The 15134-nt window shown below is 42.7% G+C and overlaps 1 protein-coding gene across 1 annotated transcript; it reads left to right on the top strand.

Annotated features, from left to right (window-relative positions):
• The first annotated feature begins 2980 nt into the window (after positions 1-2980).
• On the top strand, positions 2981-10732 carry LOC140065845 (sialic acid-binding Ig-like lectin 14). Its single transcript, XM_072113401.1, has 8 exons — positions 2981-3050; positions 3846-3860; positions 3973-4044; positions 4222-4590; positions 4927-5193; positions 5933-6202; positions 8250-8275; positions 10634-10732. Exons 1-8 carry the CDS (start codon positions 2981-2983, stop codon positions 10730-10732), a joined length of 1188 nt encoding a protein of 395 aa, XP_071969502.1.
• Positions 10733-15134: the final 4402 nt, after the last annotated feature.

The raw sequence follows: 15134 nt of genomic DNA, 5'->3' as shown, positions 1-15134 counted from the left end.
GCCGATGCACCAAAATCCGATCACGTGCGCCTAAATCCCGGGGCAATTCAGGGAAAATCGGCGCAAATCGGAAATATTTGGGTAACATGTCGGGAAAACGCGAATCGGGCCCTTAGTAAATGACCCCCAATATGTGTGAAGAACACATTGCAGATGTATGGAAACATCTGCAATGTGCTCTTCACCCATATTGCTCTTCACATACTATTGTGAAGAACACCGTTCGGCACGCGTGTCCTCGGATAAGTTAGCAGATGTATGGAAACATCTGCAATGTGTTCTTCACTGTGTTCTTTCAATGTGTTCTTTCAGTGAAAACATCTGCAAACATCTGCAATGTGTTCTTCACTGTGTTCTTTCAATGTGTTCTTTCAGTGAAAAAAAAAGTTTGATTCGAGTAACGAGCACCCGAGCATTTTCGGTCTCGCTCATCTCTAATTATTTCCAATTTAGTGTGTTGTCTGACATTGAAAACATGACACTAATCTTGTCCCCAGCCCCGGTTTTCCTGGGGCTGGTTGGGACCACTCTTCACTGGACACTGCTCTGCAGAGAAAAAGGTAAACTTTCATCTAACTTTTCTCTTTGTAGAAAAAAGCCAGTTTCTATGAGGACATGTGGCAGCCAGACAAAGGGTCCTGATGACAGGTTCTCTAAATAATATTCCAAGTTCAAGTCTTTTATTCAACTCTCCTTTTTCCATTCACATCCCTTATCATCTGTACAATTCCAGCAGAGCCCGATAAGTTCTCGATATGGAATATTTTTCACTCATTGGGGCAGATTTACTTACCTGGTCTTGTCGCGGTGCATTGTCCGATGAGGATTCGGGTCTGCCGCGATTCACTAAGGTCGTGCGCCCGAGTTCCTGCATCCGTCTCTTCTGCGTCGACGTCCACCGGAGTTCACCTTCTTCTTCCCGGTGCCTGCAAGTGCGTGTCTTGCGACACATTCAAAATGTTAAATCCTGCGCGCTTACCGAATCCGTCGGACAACCGCCCCCCGATTTCTGTTGCATGCAAACCGGCGCCGATGCGCCAAAATCCGATCGAGTGCGCCAAAATCCCGGGGCAATTTGGTGCAAAATGGAAATCGTCGGGAAACCTGATGAAAATCCGCCCGATGGACCCTTAGTAAATGAGCCCCATTGTGTAGCATGACACAACATAACTAATAATATAGAATTTCCAGAGAAACTCTTTCTGAATGAATTAGATTTAAATCTACCTTTACTCCCTGTCACTTTCATCAGAAATTTGGATCCCGGTTCAGCTCAGAAGCCACCCCCCTCCTGTGATCATTGCTGGATCTGCGCCTTAAATGCCACTAGCAAGCTCCCTAGAGGCATTTAAAAATATGTAAAACCAGAGCTAATCAGAAAATACTGCAACAGCGTTTCTTTCCATTTCCATGGCATTTACATTGTTTCCATTTTTCTCAGCACAAGGAACAGAATATTAAATGTTGCCCCTGTAATGTAAAATTTGCCCTGCGGATAATAAGCTCTTATATAGATGTGCAAATGGAAGAATCAAAAAGATGTTATAAAATGAGGAGTGAGAAATTGCAGGTGCAGGGGGAATAGCCAAGGGAAAGTCTTTCCAGTTACATAATAATTACTCCTTATCCAGAAGATGGAGGATAGATAGGTGAGAGGGGTGGGTGGGGTTGCCTTTGGTCCATAGTTCTCGAGCACTGGGTGTACCTGGGCAAGTGCTTCGGCCGCGAGCTGCTGGGGGACCCTCATAAGGCTGTACATAAGGGATCCATGGAGGTGAGGTGGGCTGTATCTAATGAATCCATGGGTTATTAGGGGGGCTTATATTGAAATAACCATGAGGGGCTGTTTGGTATGATAAATTAGGGAATATTTTAGGGAACAGGAGACTGTTTTAGTTTCTGAATTTAGAAAAAAGGGCCTACTGACGCTGTGTCGCCGAGGGGTCCACTTTAACGTGGAGCCGAACCCTGCCCCCTAAATACACACAATCTACAGAACGACACCCACCAGACATCATCACCTGTTGCATAGGACCAGAACAATCAGGTTTTGATCTGACTTGATACAAGCTTATGTCTGGAAGTCCTATATAACTCAATATAGGAGAGAAACGGAAAGAACACTCACTGGTATGGAATAGGTGAGAGGGACTGGTGGTGCCGCCTTCTGCAGATCACAGGAGGTGTAAGCAATGTTATCAAGGCAATTTCACATAGCTGCCATATGCCTTATTATCCTCATCTATCTTTTACTCTTATTTCTAGATATTTTAATGGGTTTTGCCTGCAATTGACATTATGGGGCAAATTTACTTACCTGGTTCTGTCACAATCCCTGATTCTGACGGTCTGACAAGGATGAAGTCCAGCGCGATTCACCAAGATTGTCCACCCGAGTTCCTGCATGTGTCACTTCTGGGCCGGGGTCCGCCGGAGTTCATCTGCTTCTTCCCGGTGCTTGTAAGTGCGTGTCTTGCGACACAATTCTAAATGTTAAATCCCATGTGTAGTCCGAATCCATTGGGTTGTCCGACCGCCCGCCCCCCGATTTGTGTTGTGTGCAAGCCGGTGCCGATGCACCAAAATCCGATCTCATGCAACACAATCCCCGGCGGGATGCGTTGCAAAACAGAATTCGTTAGGGTAACCAGACGGAAATGCGCTCCGCGGGCCCTTAGTAGATGAGCCCCTATGAGTTTATTCCAAGCATAGTGTCCCTCATTTAGGGTCCATCAAGTCTAAAGTTAAGCCAAAACTCTTTTTGAACTAATTAAATAAAATATACAATTTCCTGAAACCAAAATAACCACATGTGTGATTCTTGTCATTGTGCCACATGTCATTATCTCTAAAGTCACAGGAAATGGGGGTACAACGTGTAACTTCTACAAAGTTCCAATGTTCACGCAATACAATTTTTGTACCTGCAACGTACAGACTCAGTCAAGTTCTGCAGATTATGGATAAGATCTGGGGAAGGATGATGTGTAGAAGCTTCTGTGGTGCACGGATAATCCTGACAATCATAGCCGTATTCCAGCTGTGGAGAGGTAAGTGGGATGCATAACATTTATTATCCTAAATATCCCAATGGATCTCCTAACTCTCTCTTATATTTCAGGCTACAGGATACTTCACTTTACTTAAATATTGTCAACTTCCTGTCTAGTTAAGAAATCTACTCTTTTACAAAGGTTTGGAAGTGCCATTTTGGGGACCCCAAGCAAAGTTTTGTCTTGTTGCCCCTTTGATGTGAACCCAATGTAATTTTAATGTTTTTTTTTTTTGGGGGGGGGGGGTTGAGCTTGCATACCAAAGCAGTGTGGGTCGGTAATACCCCTTATAACCTGGGTTCTGTACCTTTGTGTAATGAGTAAGTCCATCCCTACTTATACAATACATTACACATCATAAGTTCATGGACCATCTCTTCTCTTCAGTGCCCTCTTCTCTTGGCCAGAGAGGAAATCCAAATAAAAAAGAACCTCTTGGGCTGGTGGACCTATCTTTTCCTGCAATGGGTAGAGAGATCTAGGGGCTTCCTGTCCAACCACTGGAGAAAGATCACAATCTATCCCTGATTGGAGGAATATGACAAAGATCATGATGGGTCACACATAGGGGTACTTGGCTTATGTGTGCTATTTTCATAATCTATTGCTTAAAGGAAGGCTGCCACCAGGATCAATGCACACAACCAAGTGTGCTTGGTTTACAGTCATTGATCCTGGTGGTAGATTTTCTTTAAGGTTTACTTATTACTCTTTCTGCTTGGATTTTACTCTCTCTCTTCCGTGTGTTCGTGGACTTGCTTTTTCCTGCTTGTTTGTATTTTCTCTTTCTAGTATGGTTTGACCTTGGTTTGTCTAACAAGTATCAAGTTGCATTTGCTTCCTCCCTCCCTTGTACAATAGTTGATGTCTCCTGAAAGAACACTCATACTCTAACACCGTCTGCGCTTTTATGTCACAGGGCCCAATCCTTCTTACAAGAAGCAATGGGGAAGACCGATGGGTCCCCTTAGACTCTGGATCACATGGACTGGTATTTGATTTCCGGTAGTTTGTTCCTCTTCTGCTCTTGGTTACCGCACTTTCTTGGAGAGTCGTTCACATGATGATGGTCTAGATGAATTAGAATCCTTAAGCAATATATTTGTGAGTTATTTCAAAAAGAAATAATATATAATATGTAATAACTCCATTTTTTATCCTTCCACAGGTGTCACATGTCAGGTACCAGGATATTCTATTATTGTGTTTCCTAGTGTCAGTGTCCAGGAGGGTCTCTGTGTCTCCATTCCTTGTACCTTCACAGCCAACTACAGCAACACATTCACTAATTCTACGGGAATCTGGACAAGCACATTATCCGAGCCATATGATATTGTAGCCAGTAATGACAAATCTATTGCTGAGCAAAAATCTAACTTCAAACTGATTGGAAATCCAGATATCGGAGACTGCACCCTGACCATATCTGATGCCAAGAGAGAAGATGAGGGAGGTTATTACTTTAGATTTGTAGACAGAAGAAACAGCAAAATGAGTTACACTTACAAGGAAGTGAAAACCACCATCACCATGACTGGTAAGTGTGAGTGACCTTACAACCAAGATGTTGTAACTGGTTAGTGTGACTGATTGTGTTAAATTTTCATAAATACTCATGGTCTAGGCAAGATAGCATTTGGGGTAACCTCCACTTTAACATTGACTCACACCATCCAGCTACCTCCATACAGCTACCACTTGGTTTCTCTTTGAGCTTTCCTCTGTGTTCTTTTATAGCTTTTTTATACTAGCACACAAATGCATCCTCCAACAAACTTTATTTTTGTGTCCCTCAAGCCTCTGTCTCTTCTCCCCATCTTTACGACTTAGAACTTCGTAAATTGTGTCAACTTACTTAGCTTTCCCTGATTAGATCTGTCACACAAGCCAGTCATCTTGCATCTTGATACACTGATGGATGGTGTGGAGAAGACAGTGACCTGCTCTCCTCCTGGGAACTGTCCTGCTACATCCTTAACTTTCCAATGGAGGAAAAGTAATATCCCTGGTACCTGGAGGAAGAATGCATCTACTATAACATTTACCCCAATGCTAGATGATGACAACACAACCATCACATGTGAGATGTCACACTCCAAGGGGAAGATGACTCAGAGAACCCTTCCTCTCCATGTCTACAGTAAGTAAAAAGGTCCTTTCATACTGGAACTAAATAGTAGAAATCGACAAACATTCCGAGATACGCGCGCGCATCTGCAAAGTGAAGAATAGAATTAAAACATTAAAAACAGTGAATACAGGAGCATTTAAGTGCAGAACACATTGAAAGAACAATATTCTTCACATTCCAGATGTTCCGAACATCTCCGAACTTAGCGGGAGACACGCTCGCACACCTGGAAAGTGAAGAATAGTGTTATTTCAATGTGTTCTTACAAGCAAAACATCAGGAAACATCTGGAACGTCTGGAAACATCAGGAAACATCTGTTCTTTTACTGTTCTGTTTTAGCAAAAAAATGCTCGGGTCTCCCATTGACTTCAATGGGGCTCGTTATTCGAGACGAGCACTTGAGCATCTGGAAAAGTTTGTCTTGAATAACGAGCACCCGAGCATTTTAGTGCTCGCTCATCTCTAATGAAGACCAAAGGATCAACTTAGATTCTGTCTCTAGGAACTATAGTTAAATATACATGACTTGTAATTCTTGTGGATCCTAGAAGTTTTCTCAACTTTTACCTGAGCTTTAATTGTAGTTGTACATGAGTTTTCTAAGGTAAAAATAGATGGTCAATTCTCAATGCAGCCGAGAGGCAGTAGAAATGTGGCCGGTCGAAGACAACATATTTTGCCTGTAATTCATAATTTTTTGTTTCTTTTTTTGTTTACTGTTAACCTTCATTGTTCTACAATTTTAGAAAAGCCACAAATCCTCCAGGAATCTCAATGCAGAAAGAACCTGAGTGCAATATACTGTGAGTGTTTGGCAATGGCCAATCCTCCAGCGAGTATCACCTGGAGCAGCACCGGTATCAATGTCACCGAGACGTCTGGGTTCTCTATAAAGTCATCTTCCCATGGCTATAACACAGTGTCCAGGCTGGAAAGTACAGTGATGTCACCTGCAGATCTGTGGTGCACGGCCAGGAATACGGAAGGTTTAGTGTCCCAGAAGATTCCAATCTATGGTAATATAGACGTGTAGTAAGACATACAGTAACAACGTTGTGCTATTCAATGAGAGATGTGATCCGTTATCAATAATTGGTAGCTTTGCTCTCAGACCCATATAATACACATCTGTAGGGTCAGGGAGTAAGAGTCCTCCTTATGTAGGATTTGCTAATTAAGGCCACCTTACAGGCGTGCGGAGACTTAAAGCCATTGATGCTCCAGTAGGGGATTCTGGGAAATATACAAATACATTTTCCAAGGTGTGAAATGGAAAAATGCTACGCTGTACTGAGGAGACCCAACCAGGTCGAAACAGCACTGTCTACAGTTGGGAATCTGTTCCTTCTGATATACTGGTTTGGCTTAATCCCACATCTTGTAATTAGACTTCTTGTAGGTCATACTTGGTGTTAAGGGAGCTGCCTTACAAGGATGATATGGTTTCCATTTGGAAAACATATTTGCATATTTCCCCTACATAACTGTATCAATGATAGATAATGAATAATTGATGGTGGTGGGGGGGGGGTCAATGTGTATTTATGGTATTACTGATATTATGTGGATGTGTCCAAAGGTTTTCAGGCTGATCGCCGCCGCCATCTTTCTGAGGATCATCGCTCCCCGTGACATTCTCATAATATATACTATATCATACACTCACCCGCCACTTTATTAGGTACACCATGCTAGTAACGGGTTGGACCCTCTTTTGCCTTCAAAACTGCCTCAATTCTTCGTGGCATAGATTCAACAAGGTGCTGGAAGCATTCCTCAGAGATTTTGGTCCATATTGACATAATGGCATCACACAGTTGCCGCAGATTTGTCGGCTGTACATCCATGATGCGAATCTCCCGTTCCACCACATCCCAAAGATGCTCTATTGGATTGAGATCTGGTGACTGTGGAGGCCATTTGAGTACAGTGAACTCATTGTCATGTTCAAGAAACCAGTCTGAGATGATTCCAGCTTTATGACATGGCACATTATCCTGCTGAAAGTAGCCATCAGATGTTACAGGGTACATTGTGCTCATAAAGGGATGGACATGGTCAGCAACAATACTCAGGTAGGCTGTGGCGTTGCAACGAGGGGCCCAAAGAGTGCCAAGAAAATATTCCCCACACCATGACACCACCACCACCAGCCTGAACCGTTGATACAAGGCAGGATGGATCCATGCTTTCATGTTGTTGACGCCAAATTCTGACCCTACCATCCGAATGTCGCAGCAGAAATCGAGACTCCTCAGACCAGGCAACGTTTTTCCAATCGTCTACTGTCCAATTACGATGAGCTTGTGAAAATTGTAGCCTCAGTTTCCTGTTCTTAGCTGAAAGGAGTGGCACCTGGTGTGGTCTTCTGCTGCTGTAGCCCATCTGCCTCAAAGTTCGACGTACTGTGCATTCAGAGATGCTCTTCTGCCTACTTTGGTTGAAACGGGTGGCGATTTGAGTCACTGTTGCCTTTCTATCAGTTCGAACCAGTCTGCCCATTCTCCTCTGACCTCTGGCATCAACAAGGCCCACAGAACTGCCGCTCACTGGATGTTTTTTCTTTTTCGGACCATTCTCTGTAAACCCTAGAGATGGTTGTGTGTGAAAATCCCAGTAGATCAGCAGTTTCTGAAATACTCAGACCAGCCCTTCTGGCACCAACAACCATGCCACGTTCAAAGGCACTCAAATCACCTTTCTTCCCCATACTGATGCTCGGTTTGAACTGCAGGAGATTGTCTTGACCATGTCTACATGCCTAAATGCACTGAGTTGCCGCCATGGGATTGGCTGATTAGAAATTAAGTGTTAACGAGCAGTTGGACAGGTGTACCTAATAAAGTGGCCGGTGAGTGTATAAGACTTTAGACCTAGTCTCTCTCAGATTACAGCTACATCACCCTCCTGTCTGAGCTCTTCCTATTCTTCTCAGTACAGTTAGACATTCTCATATTATAAATCCCAATCTACTTCATACACTAATTGTATAATATGAAAAAAAATAATCCTGCTTAATAGTTTCCAAATTCAAAGCCACTAAATTCCTGCTTTGACCAACAGGTGGTGCAAATAAGTCCATGAGTACGGTACCAGATACATTACTGCCAGGGGGCAGCATAAAGTATATGGCAGGCTTAATCTAACAACTTGTCTCCTGTTACTTCTCTTGAGTGTATTTTTATATAGAAAACAAGTTTTGTGATTTTTTTCATTATATAGTGGATTGGACGCGGCCTCTCCTGATCGGTGGAGGGATTCTCATCTTCCTTATAATCTGTGTTGCTGGTGCATTACTTGTAATCAGGCGGAGGTATGTAAATTGAAGATAACGTTTTTCAGGTGAAAGCTTATAAAGTAAAGTAAATACTATGTACAAGGTTCTTAATCATCTCATTCATATGTTACATATGTATATGATGTGCAGGTATAATCAGTACATGTCTATACGGTGCAGACATATATTAGGTTCTTCTCAACAACTTGTTACCTACAGGTCCCTCGTTGCCAGTCTGTAATTTAGCACAACTTTCTTTGTCTCTCAATGCACATCTCGTTGTGTCGTACCCTTCTCGGCAACCACCTCCCCCCTTCTTCACTTTGGACACTTTCTAAACAGCAGAGAAGTTACAAACAATTTACTTCATATAATGATTTCACTGCTGGTTCATATTATTTATGATATTCTTTATGTTCCTCCATCTGATGAAATATGCCAGGCTAGTCACAATAATGATCCTTTTTGCACCCTATGCAGTGTTCAATGGATTTACTAGTAGGAATCTCACTGGTTTTACTGCTAAAATGCTAAAATTACAAAAAAACACACAACATAATTGGAACAGTTTGGGGCCTAAGTCTGGCTTCAGGACAGATCCAGGATGAGGTTAGTCTGTAACAACTTCAATGTGGCTGAGAAAGATTTTTAACAAGCGGCTTCAGAACAGAAAATTCCATAACTCTGGAAATAAATGGTGAGGAACACAATATGGACATCAGTCTGTTTGTTTGTAAAAAAATAATATACTTATGTAAGGTGCAAATATTTAAAATGATAAGTATCGCCCTGGTGTGATGAGGGCAGAGACTGTATATAAGATGCAGGTGAATTCTGTAAAACTAAAAATCATTGTTTTTTATTTTGTTATATCTACAGTATAATTAGATTAGCACATCATGTAGGTTCTCTATACATTGTGGCTACAGTTTATGGGGTATTATTAATTCGGCACTGTAACACTATTCCTGGGATATTGTGGTTTCCTGATATACATTTACTGATCTCATATTCTTTCTAGAAACCAAAAAAATGAAACATCGACCCAAAAAATGTACACAATGAAGAACACAGAATACATTAATTATGTTGGTGGCCAGGAGCAGGTGATGAGGAGTCCTGCGAGTAGAGACAGAGAGAATATTTATAACAATCTTTCATGTGAGGTACAAAGATTTGGGTCTTCTAGTGATATAGATATAACAGTTGTGTCTGACGCTGATCTGGAGCACAAGGATATATCTGTAGACCTAATGTTCCTTAACTTTCTTTTTTGCTTGGAGTGTCCACGTCTGTGTAGCAGTTTGTGTTTTGTATGACCTAACCTATTCGGGTTTTGGATCACTCCTAGGGACACTATCCCATCAATCAAATGTTTAACCCTTTTGTGGCATCTGAACTACTTTGATAGTTTGAGGTTTACAAGTCTGTTTCTTAATAAAATGATACCATTGCATTTGGTGGTCAGTTGAGGTCCAAAAGACACCACTGCAAATCCCCTGGAGTCATTGAGAAGTGTCATGAGATACTAACCAAGGTTGAAACAAGCGCTGGTCTAACAATGTTGAGAGTAGGTGGGAAAGGGGATAGATTCAAATTAAAGGGTCAACACAGAACATTATGGGGGAAATTGTTAAGACTGGCATTTTAAATACAGGCCTTAAAATCCCACCTACCAGTGCATGACTTGCCAGATCTACTAACAGGTTCAGGCCTCATAGTAGATTAAGAAGGCATCTCCGCCACGTGGAACCTGTATCTGACCTGGAAGAAATTTCTTTTTTTCTGGCCAAGACTATAGTAACTAAGGTGGGCCTGGGATGTACAAAACTGGTGGGGATAGGTAAATGCCCACCTAAGAGTAAGACATTTGTATTGGGTGCTGTAATAAGCTTTGGCGGATTTCAGGTTTTGAAAGGTACCGTAAGATACAAATCTTGCTAAAGTTGCAATTCCTATATCATGGCCAAAAATTGTGACTTTCGCTCCCCCCTTACACCACCTTCTCATGAGAAACAGATCCTTCTACAAATGATCAATTCCTAAGTCACCTATAAATGGGGCCGGAACTCCAATGGGCCAATCGGACACATCCTATTTCAAACCAGTGTGGATGTTTTTGAATCTTTTAGGTTAATTTTCACTCAATTCCTACTTTTATATTTTGCAGAAAGACGATGAGAAAGATATTTACATCAATGCAGAAGGAGAAAAAGAAGATGGGAAGAAAGAGGAAGATGTCGAAGAAGGAATTTATGCAAACTACTGACATCACTTATATAATCTCGCATTGTAAGATATTCTGTGCACTTTAAGGGTCTGAAATTTACATTTTAATGTATGTTGTTTTATTTTATTTTTAAGGGATAGAAGCTACGTATGGATACAATTCTTTCTAGCCACCATAATCGATTATTCTGGGTCCTTTCGATAAGATGAGTCTGATCCAACCCTGGTGAATGGCTTCATTCAGAAGTTAAAATATAGATACTTAAAATCTGTATAAAGGTTCCACACCCCCAGTACTCGGTTTCTTTTTCCTTCTTTTTTTGGGAGGGTCATATGAATGGGATCCTATAATTGTGCTGTCCCCAACTGTTCTACCACTCTCTAAACCCCTTAACGACCAGGCCCTTTTTTTTTGTTTTTGTGTTTCCATTTCTCACTCCCCACCTTCAAAAACTTTTTCCATGAACAGAGCTGTATGAGGGCTTGTTTTCTGCATAATAAATTTCACTGAGAAATGCGAAAAAAAAATTGCAAATGCAGTAAAATTAGTAAAATGTATTTGCACCATTTTCTTGTGGACTTTGATTTTAAGGCTTTCGCTCGGGTTGACAAGATTTAAGGCTTTCACTCGGGTTGACAAGATTTAAAACAAATACACTTCCGGTTGACCTTTTAAGGCGTCTATAGCAGCTAAGTGTTGATTCTCTGGCATTTGTATGATTTTGATGAATTTGAGTACAAAACCTCGGTGCATTTTTGGTACATATATTTTTTGATTTGCTATGCTTCTCTTGTCAGTAGGAGAATATAATAACACCCCTTGGCGTGGGGGAGGGGGGCATGGCCATAAAAGCTACCCACCAAGTTGGGGGCTGTTTAGTCCTTTTTTGTAAAAAAGAAAAAAATAAGAAAAAAAAATACAGAGAGCCAACTTGAGGGACTCAATCATTTTACAGTTTTGTAGGCTTGATTCTAGAACTTGAACTAGGACTGAAAACATGATTGGAGATAGTGAGCCCCATTGGGGGCAGGTACTGATTTGGCAATCTCTGTGTAGCGGCTTCTCCCTCCATCCATGTTGGTTCAACTGATGGCGTTCTGTGATGGACGATGAGGCCACCCTACTGGATGCTGGCTTGTTTGTCTTCCACTTTGCTTCACAAACTCCACTCTCTGGAGGTGGATGTATGATGTCCTGGTCACGAGTAATCTCACTCAGGGTTTGGAAGTGAGAGAGCAGTGCTGGGTTGTTTTTGGACAAGGAATATGGAATAAGGAGAGCAGTGCCAGGGTCATCTAGGGTCATCTAGGAGTCATCTATAAGTTAGGTATCTTTAAGTCGGGAACCGCCTGTAAATTGATATAAAACCTCTAGATTTTTCTATGTGTAAGAAATTGTAATAGATTTTGTATAGTATTTTTTAATATAAAATCAATTTTTTTTCTATGTAATGTATTAATGTATTAATCTATGTACTTGTAAATCGTTTTAATGGAAGGAAATGGTAATGAATATTATATCATGTTGCCTCTTTTTCAGAAAAAAAAATTAAATAAAAGGACTTAAAACTTGTAGGGGGGGGCATAATAATTTAGATTTGAAAAAGGAGAAGTAAAATACACTTACACCAAAAGAGTGAAAACCTCATTAAAGTAAGTGAGTGTGTGGGAACTTATTATGTGCTAAGCATATTTATCTGTGACTGTATCATACATTTTAGGAGACATGTATATACACTACATGGGTAAAAACAATGTCAGTCCAGGGGTTCACCACCCATGAGGCAATTTGAGAAAATTCCTCGAGTGAAAGCAGGTGCCAGGGTGCACAGTGTGTAGGCCCCAATATGCCACATGAAGTTGAGGCATTGGTCAATTACATGCCCAACATTGTCTCAACTTCCATGGGAATATCTTCACCATGTTCATCTTCAGTTGGAAGTGCAGAGTCCTCCATCTCATCCCCCTTCAAAATAACAAAGTTATTTCATCCACAAGTCATGAAGCAGCCAGTCATACTGTATGATGACTCTCCTGCCTGGTATTCTGTGGCCCATCCACCTGCCCCTGCCCTAGTAGTAGAGATAGAGTTCAAAGATTCCCAAGAACTATTATTGGAGGATTAAAGTGTGGGAGGAGGAAGAGACCTATGATGATGATGAAACACAACTGCTGTCACTTTCTATGATGTGCAGGCGTAGAAGAAAGGCAGCGGTGAGGGCTAAGTGGTAGATGAAGCTAGGGGTGATGATGAAGTTCTAGACCCGACATGGGTGGGAGACATGGGTGGGAGACATAAGATGTGTTAGTAATGATGCCCCAGGCAACTGGTAGAAGAAGCAAAACGGGGCTAAGGCGTAATCAGCCTGTAATCATGTCATCGCCTGCTACTGCCTAGCACACCCAGGTACCCAGGAAAAAAAGGTCATCCCACAGGGACTCTGCAGCATGCCATCTTGTCTCAAAGAATTCAGAAGACAGAGTGTGTTTCATTTGCAGGCTGTGTCACCCATCCATAATGCGTGGCCAAAGCCTCAACAATCCGGGCACCTGCAGAGTAAACATGAGCTTCAGTGTCTGAGATGCCAAAAAATCCAGGAAACATCTAACACTCCCCCTGCTGCTTCAGTTGTCCCAACGTTTTCCACTGCTTTCCAAACCACAAGATGGAGGATGTGATGCCACTCCCACCAACAGCAGCAACACCACCATCACCAAGCCAATCCACACCATCCATTCAGCTCACCATCCCCAAATTATGTAGAGAAAGCGGAAGCTTGGCCCATCACAAGTACAGACTCTGGTCCTCTATAGGAGCATTTGCAAACTGCCGTTGAAAGGCTGGTGAAGATGGAAAGCATTAAACCTCTGACGACAGCGACTGTCCCACAGTATCAAATTCCCAGCTGCCACTATTTTTTTCCGGCAAGCGGTTCCAACCCTGTTGTAGATAAAATCAGATTTGCACTATGTAATGCTACTACTCCCAAGGTGCACCTCACAACTGACTAGCGGACCAGTAAGGGCAGGTAGGGGCGTTAAATATCCTTACCTGCACGCTGGGTTAATATAATGGTGGCTGGTCCCTACGCAGGAAATGCTCTGGCTCACTACTGGCTCCTCCTACTATGTTTCCTCCTCATCCAGTCATAACAGCACCCACACAGCCACTTTTAGCAAAGTCATGGGGAAATGGCAGCAGCCCGTCCTAAAACTCCTCTGCCTGGGTGAAAGACCACACACCTGCAAACCAAATAAAGCAAACCACTAGGATTGTGTTATTTTGCATTGGCAATAAGACCCCCCGCCCCCCAGGAATGATAATTGGATCCATCAGTATATACGGGTCTGGTAGGTTAATGGACGGGAGGGACATGTGTACCTGGATGAGTGAGGAGGGGAGGAAGAATACATGAGGAACCTGAGAAATAGTAATCCCTATGTAATGTAGGTATCTATCCTCTATGTGAGGTGGGTGTGTATCCTCTATGTGAGGTGGGTGTCTGTCCTCTATGTGAGGTGGGTGTCTGTCCTCTATGTGAGGTGGGTGTCTGTCCTCTATGTGAGGTGGGTGTCTGTCTTCTATGTGAGGTGGGTGTCCGTCTTCTATGTGAGGTGGGTGTCTGTCTTCTATGTGAGGTGGGTGTCTGTCTTCTATGTGAGCTGGGTGTCTGTCCTCTATGTGAGGTGGGTGTCTGTCTTCTATGTGAGGTGGGTGTCTGTCTTCTATGTGAGGTGGGTGTCCGTCTTCTATGTGAGGTGGGTGTCTCTCTTCTATGTGAGGTGGGTGTCTGTCTTCTATTTGAGGTGGGTGTCTATCCTCTATGTGAGGTGGGTGTCTGTCTTCTATGTGAGGTGGGTGTCTGTCTTCTATGTGAGCTGGGTGTCTGTCCTCTATGTGAGGTGGGTGTCTGTCTTCTATGTGAGGTGGGTGTCTGTCTTCTATGTGAGGTGGGTGTCCGTCTTCTATGTGAGGTGGGTGTCTCTCTTCTATGTGAGGTGGGTGTCTGTCTTCTATTTGAGGTGGGTGTCTATCCTCTATGTGAGGTGGGTGTCTGTCTTCTATGTGAGGTGGGTGTCTGTCTTCTATGTGAGGTGGGTGTCTGTCTTCTATGTGAGCTGGGTGTCTGTCCTCTATGTGAGGTGGGTGTCTGTCTTCTATGTGAGGTGGGTGTCTGTCTTCTATGTGAGGTGGGTGTCCGTCTTTTATGTAAGGTTGGTGTCCGTCTTCTATGTGAGGTGGGTGTCTCTCTTCTATGTGAGGTGGGTGTCTGTCTTCTATTTGAGGTGGGTGTCTATCCTCTATGTGAGGTGGGTGTCTGTCTTCTATGTGAGGTGGGTGTCTGTCTTCTATGTGAGGTGGGTGTCTGTCCTCTATGTGAGGTGGGTGTCTGTCCTCTATGTGAGGTGGGTGTGTATCCTCTATGTGAGGTGGGTGTCTG

This window comes from Engystomops pustulosus, chromosome 6 (assembly GCF_040894005.1).
Source record: "Engystomops pustulosus chromosome 6, aEngPut4.maternal, whole genome shotgun sequence".
Lineage (NCBI taxonomy): Eukaryota > Metazoa > Chordata > Amphibia > Anura > Leptodactylidae > Engystomops > Engystomops pustulosus.
Note: the sequence above shows the minus strand (reverse complement) of the source record. Positions and strands in the feature narration are given on the sequence as shown.

Coding starts and splice junctions, on each gene's coding strand:
- LOC140065845 (XM_072113401.1), top strand. CDS start 2,981: ATGATGTGTAGAAGCTTCTGTGGTGCACGGATAATCCTGACAATCATA. Junction 4,045..4,221: donor ACTCTGGATCACATGGACTG/GTATTTGATTTC, acceptor ATCCTTCCACAG/GTGTCACATGTCAGGTACCA. Junction 4,591..4,926: donor AACCACCATCACCATGACTG/GTAAGTGTGAGT, acceptor TTCCCTGATTAG/ATCTGTCACACAAGCCAGTC.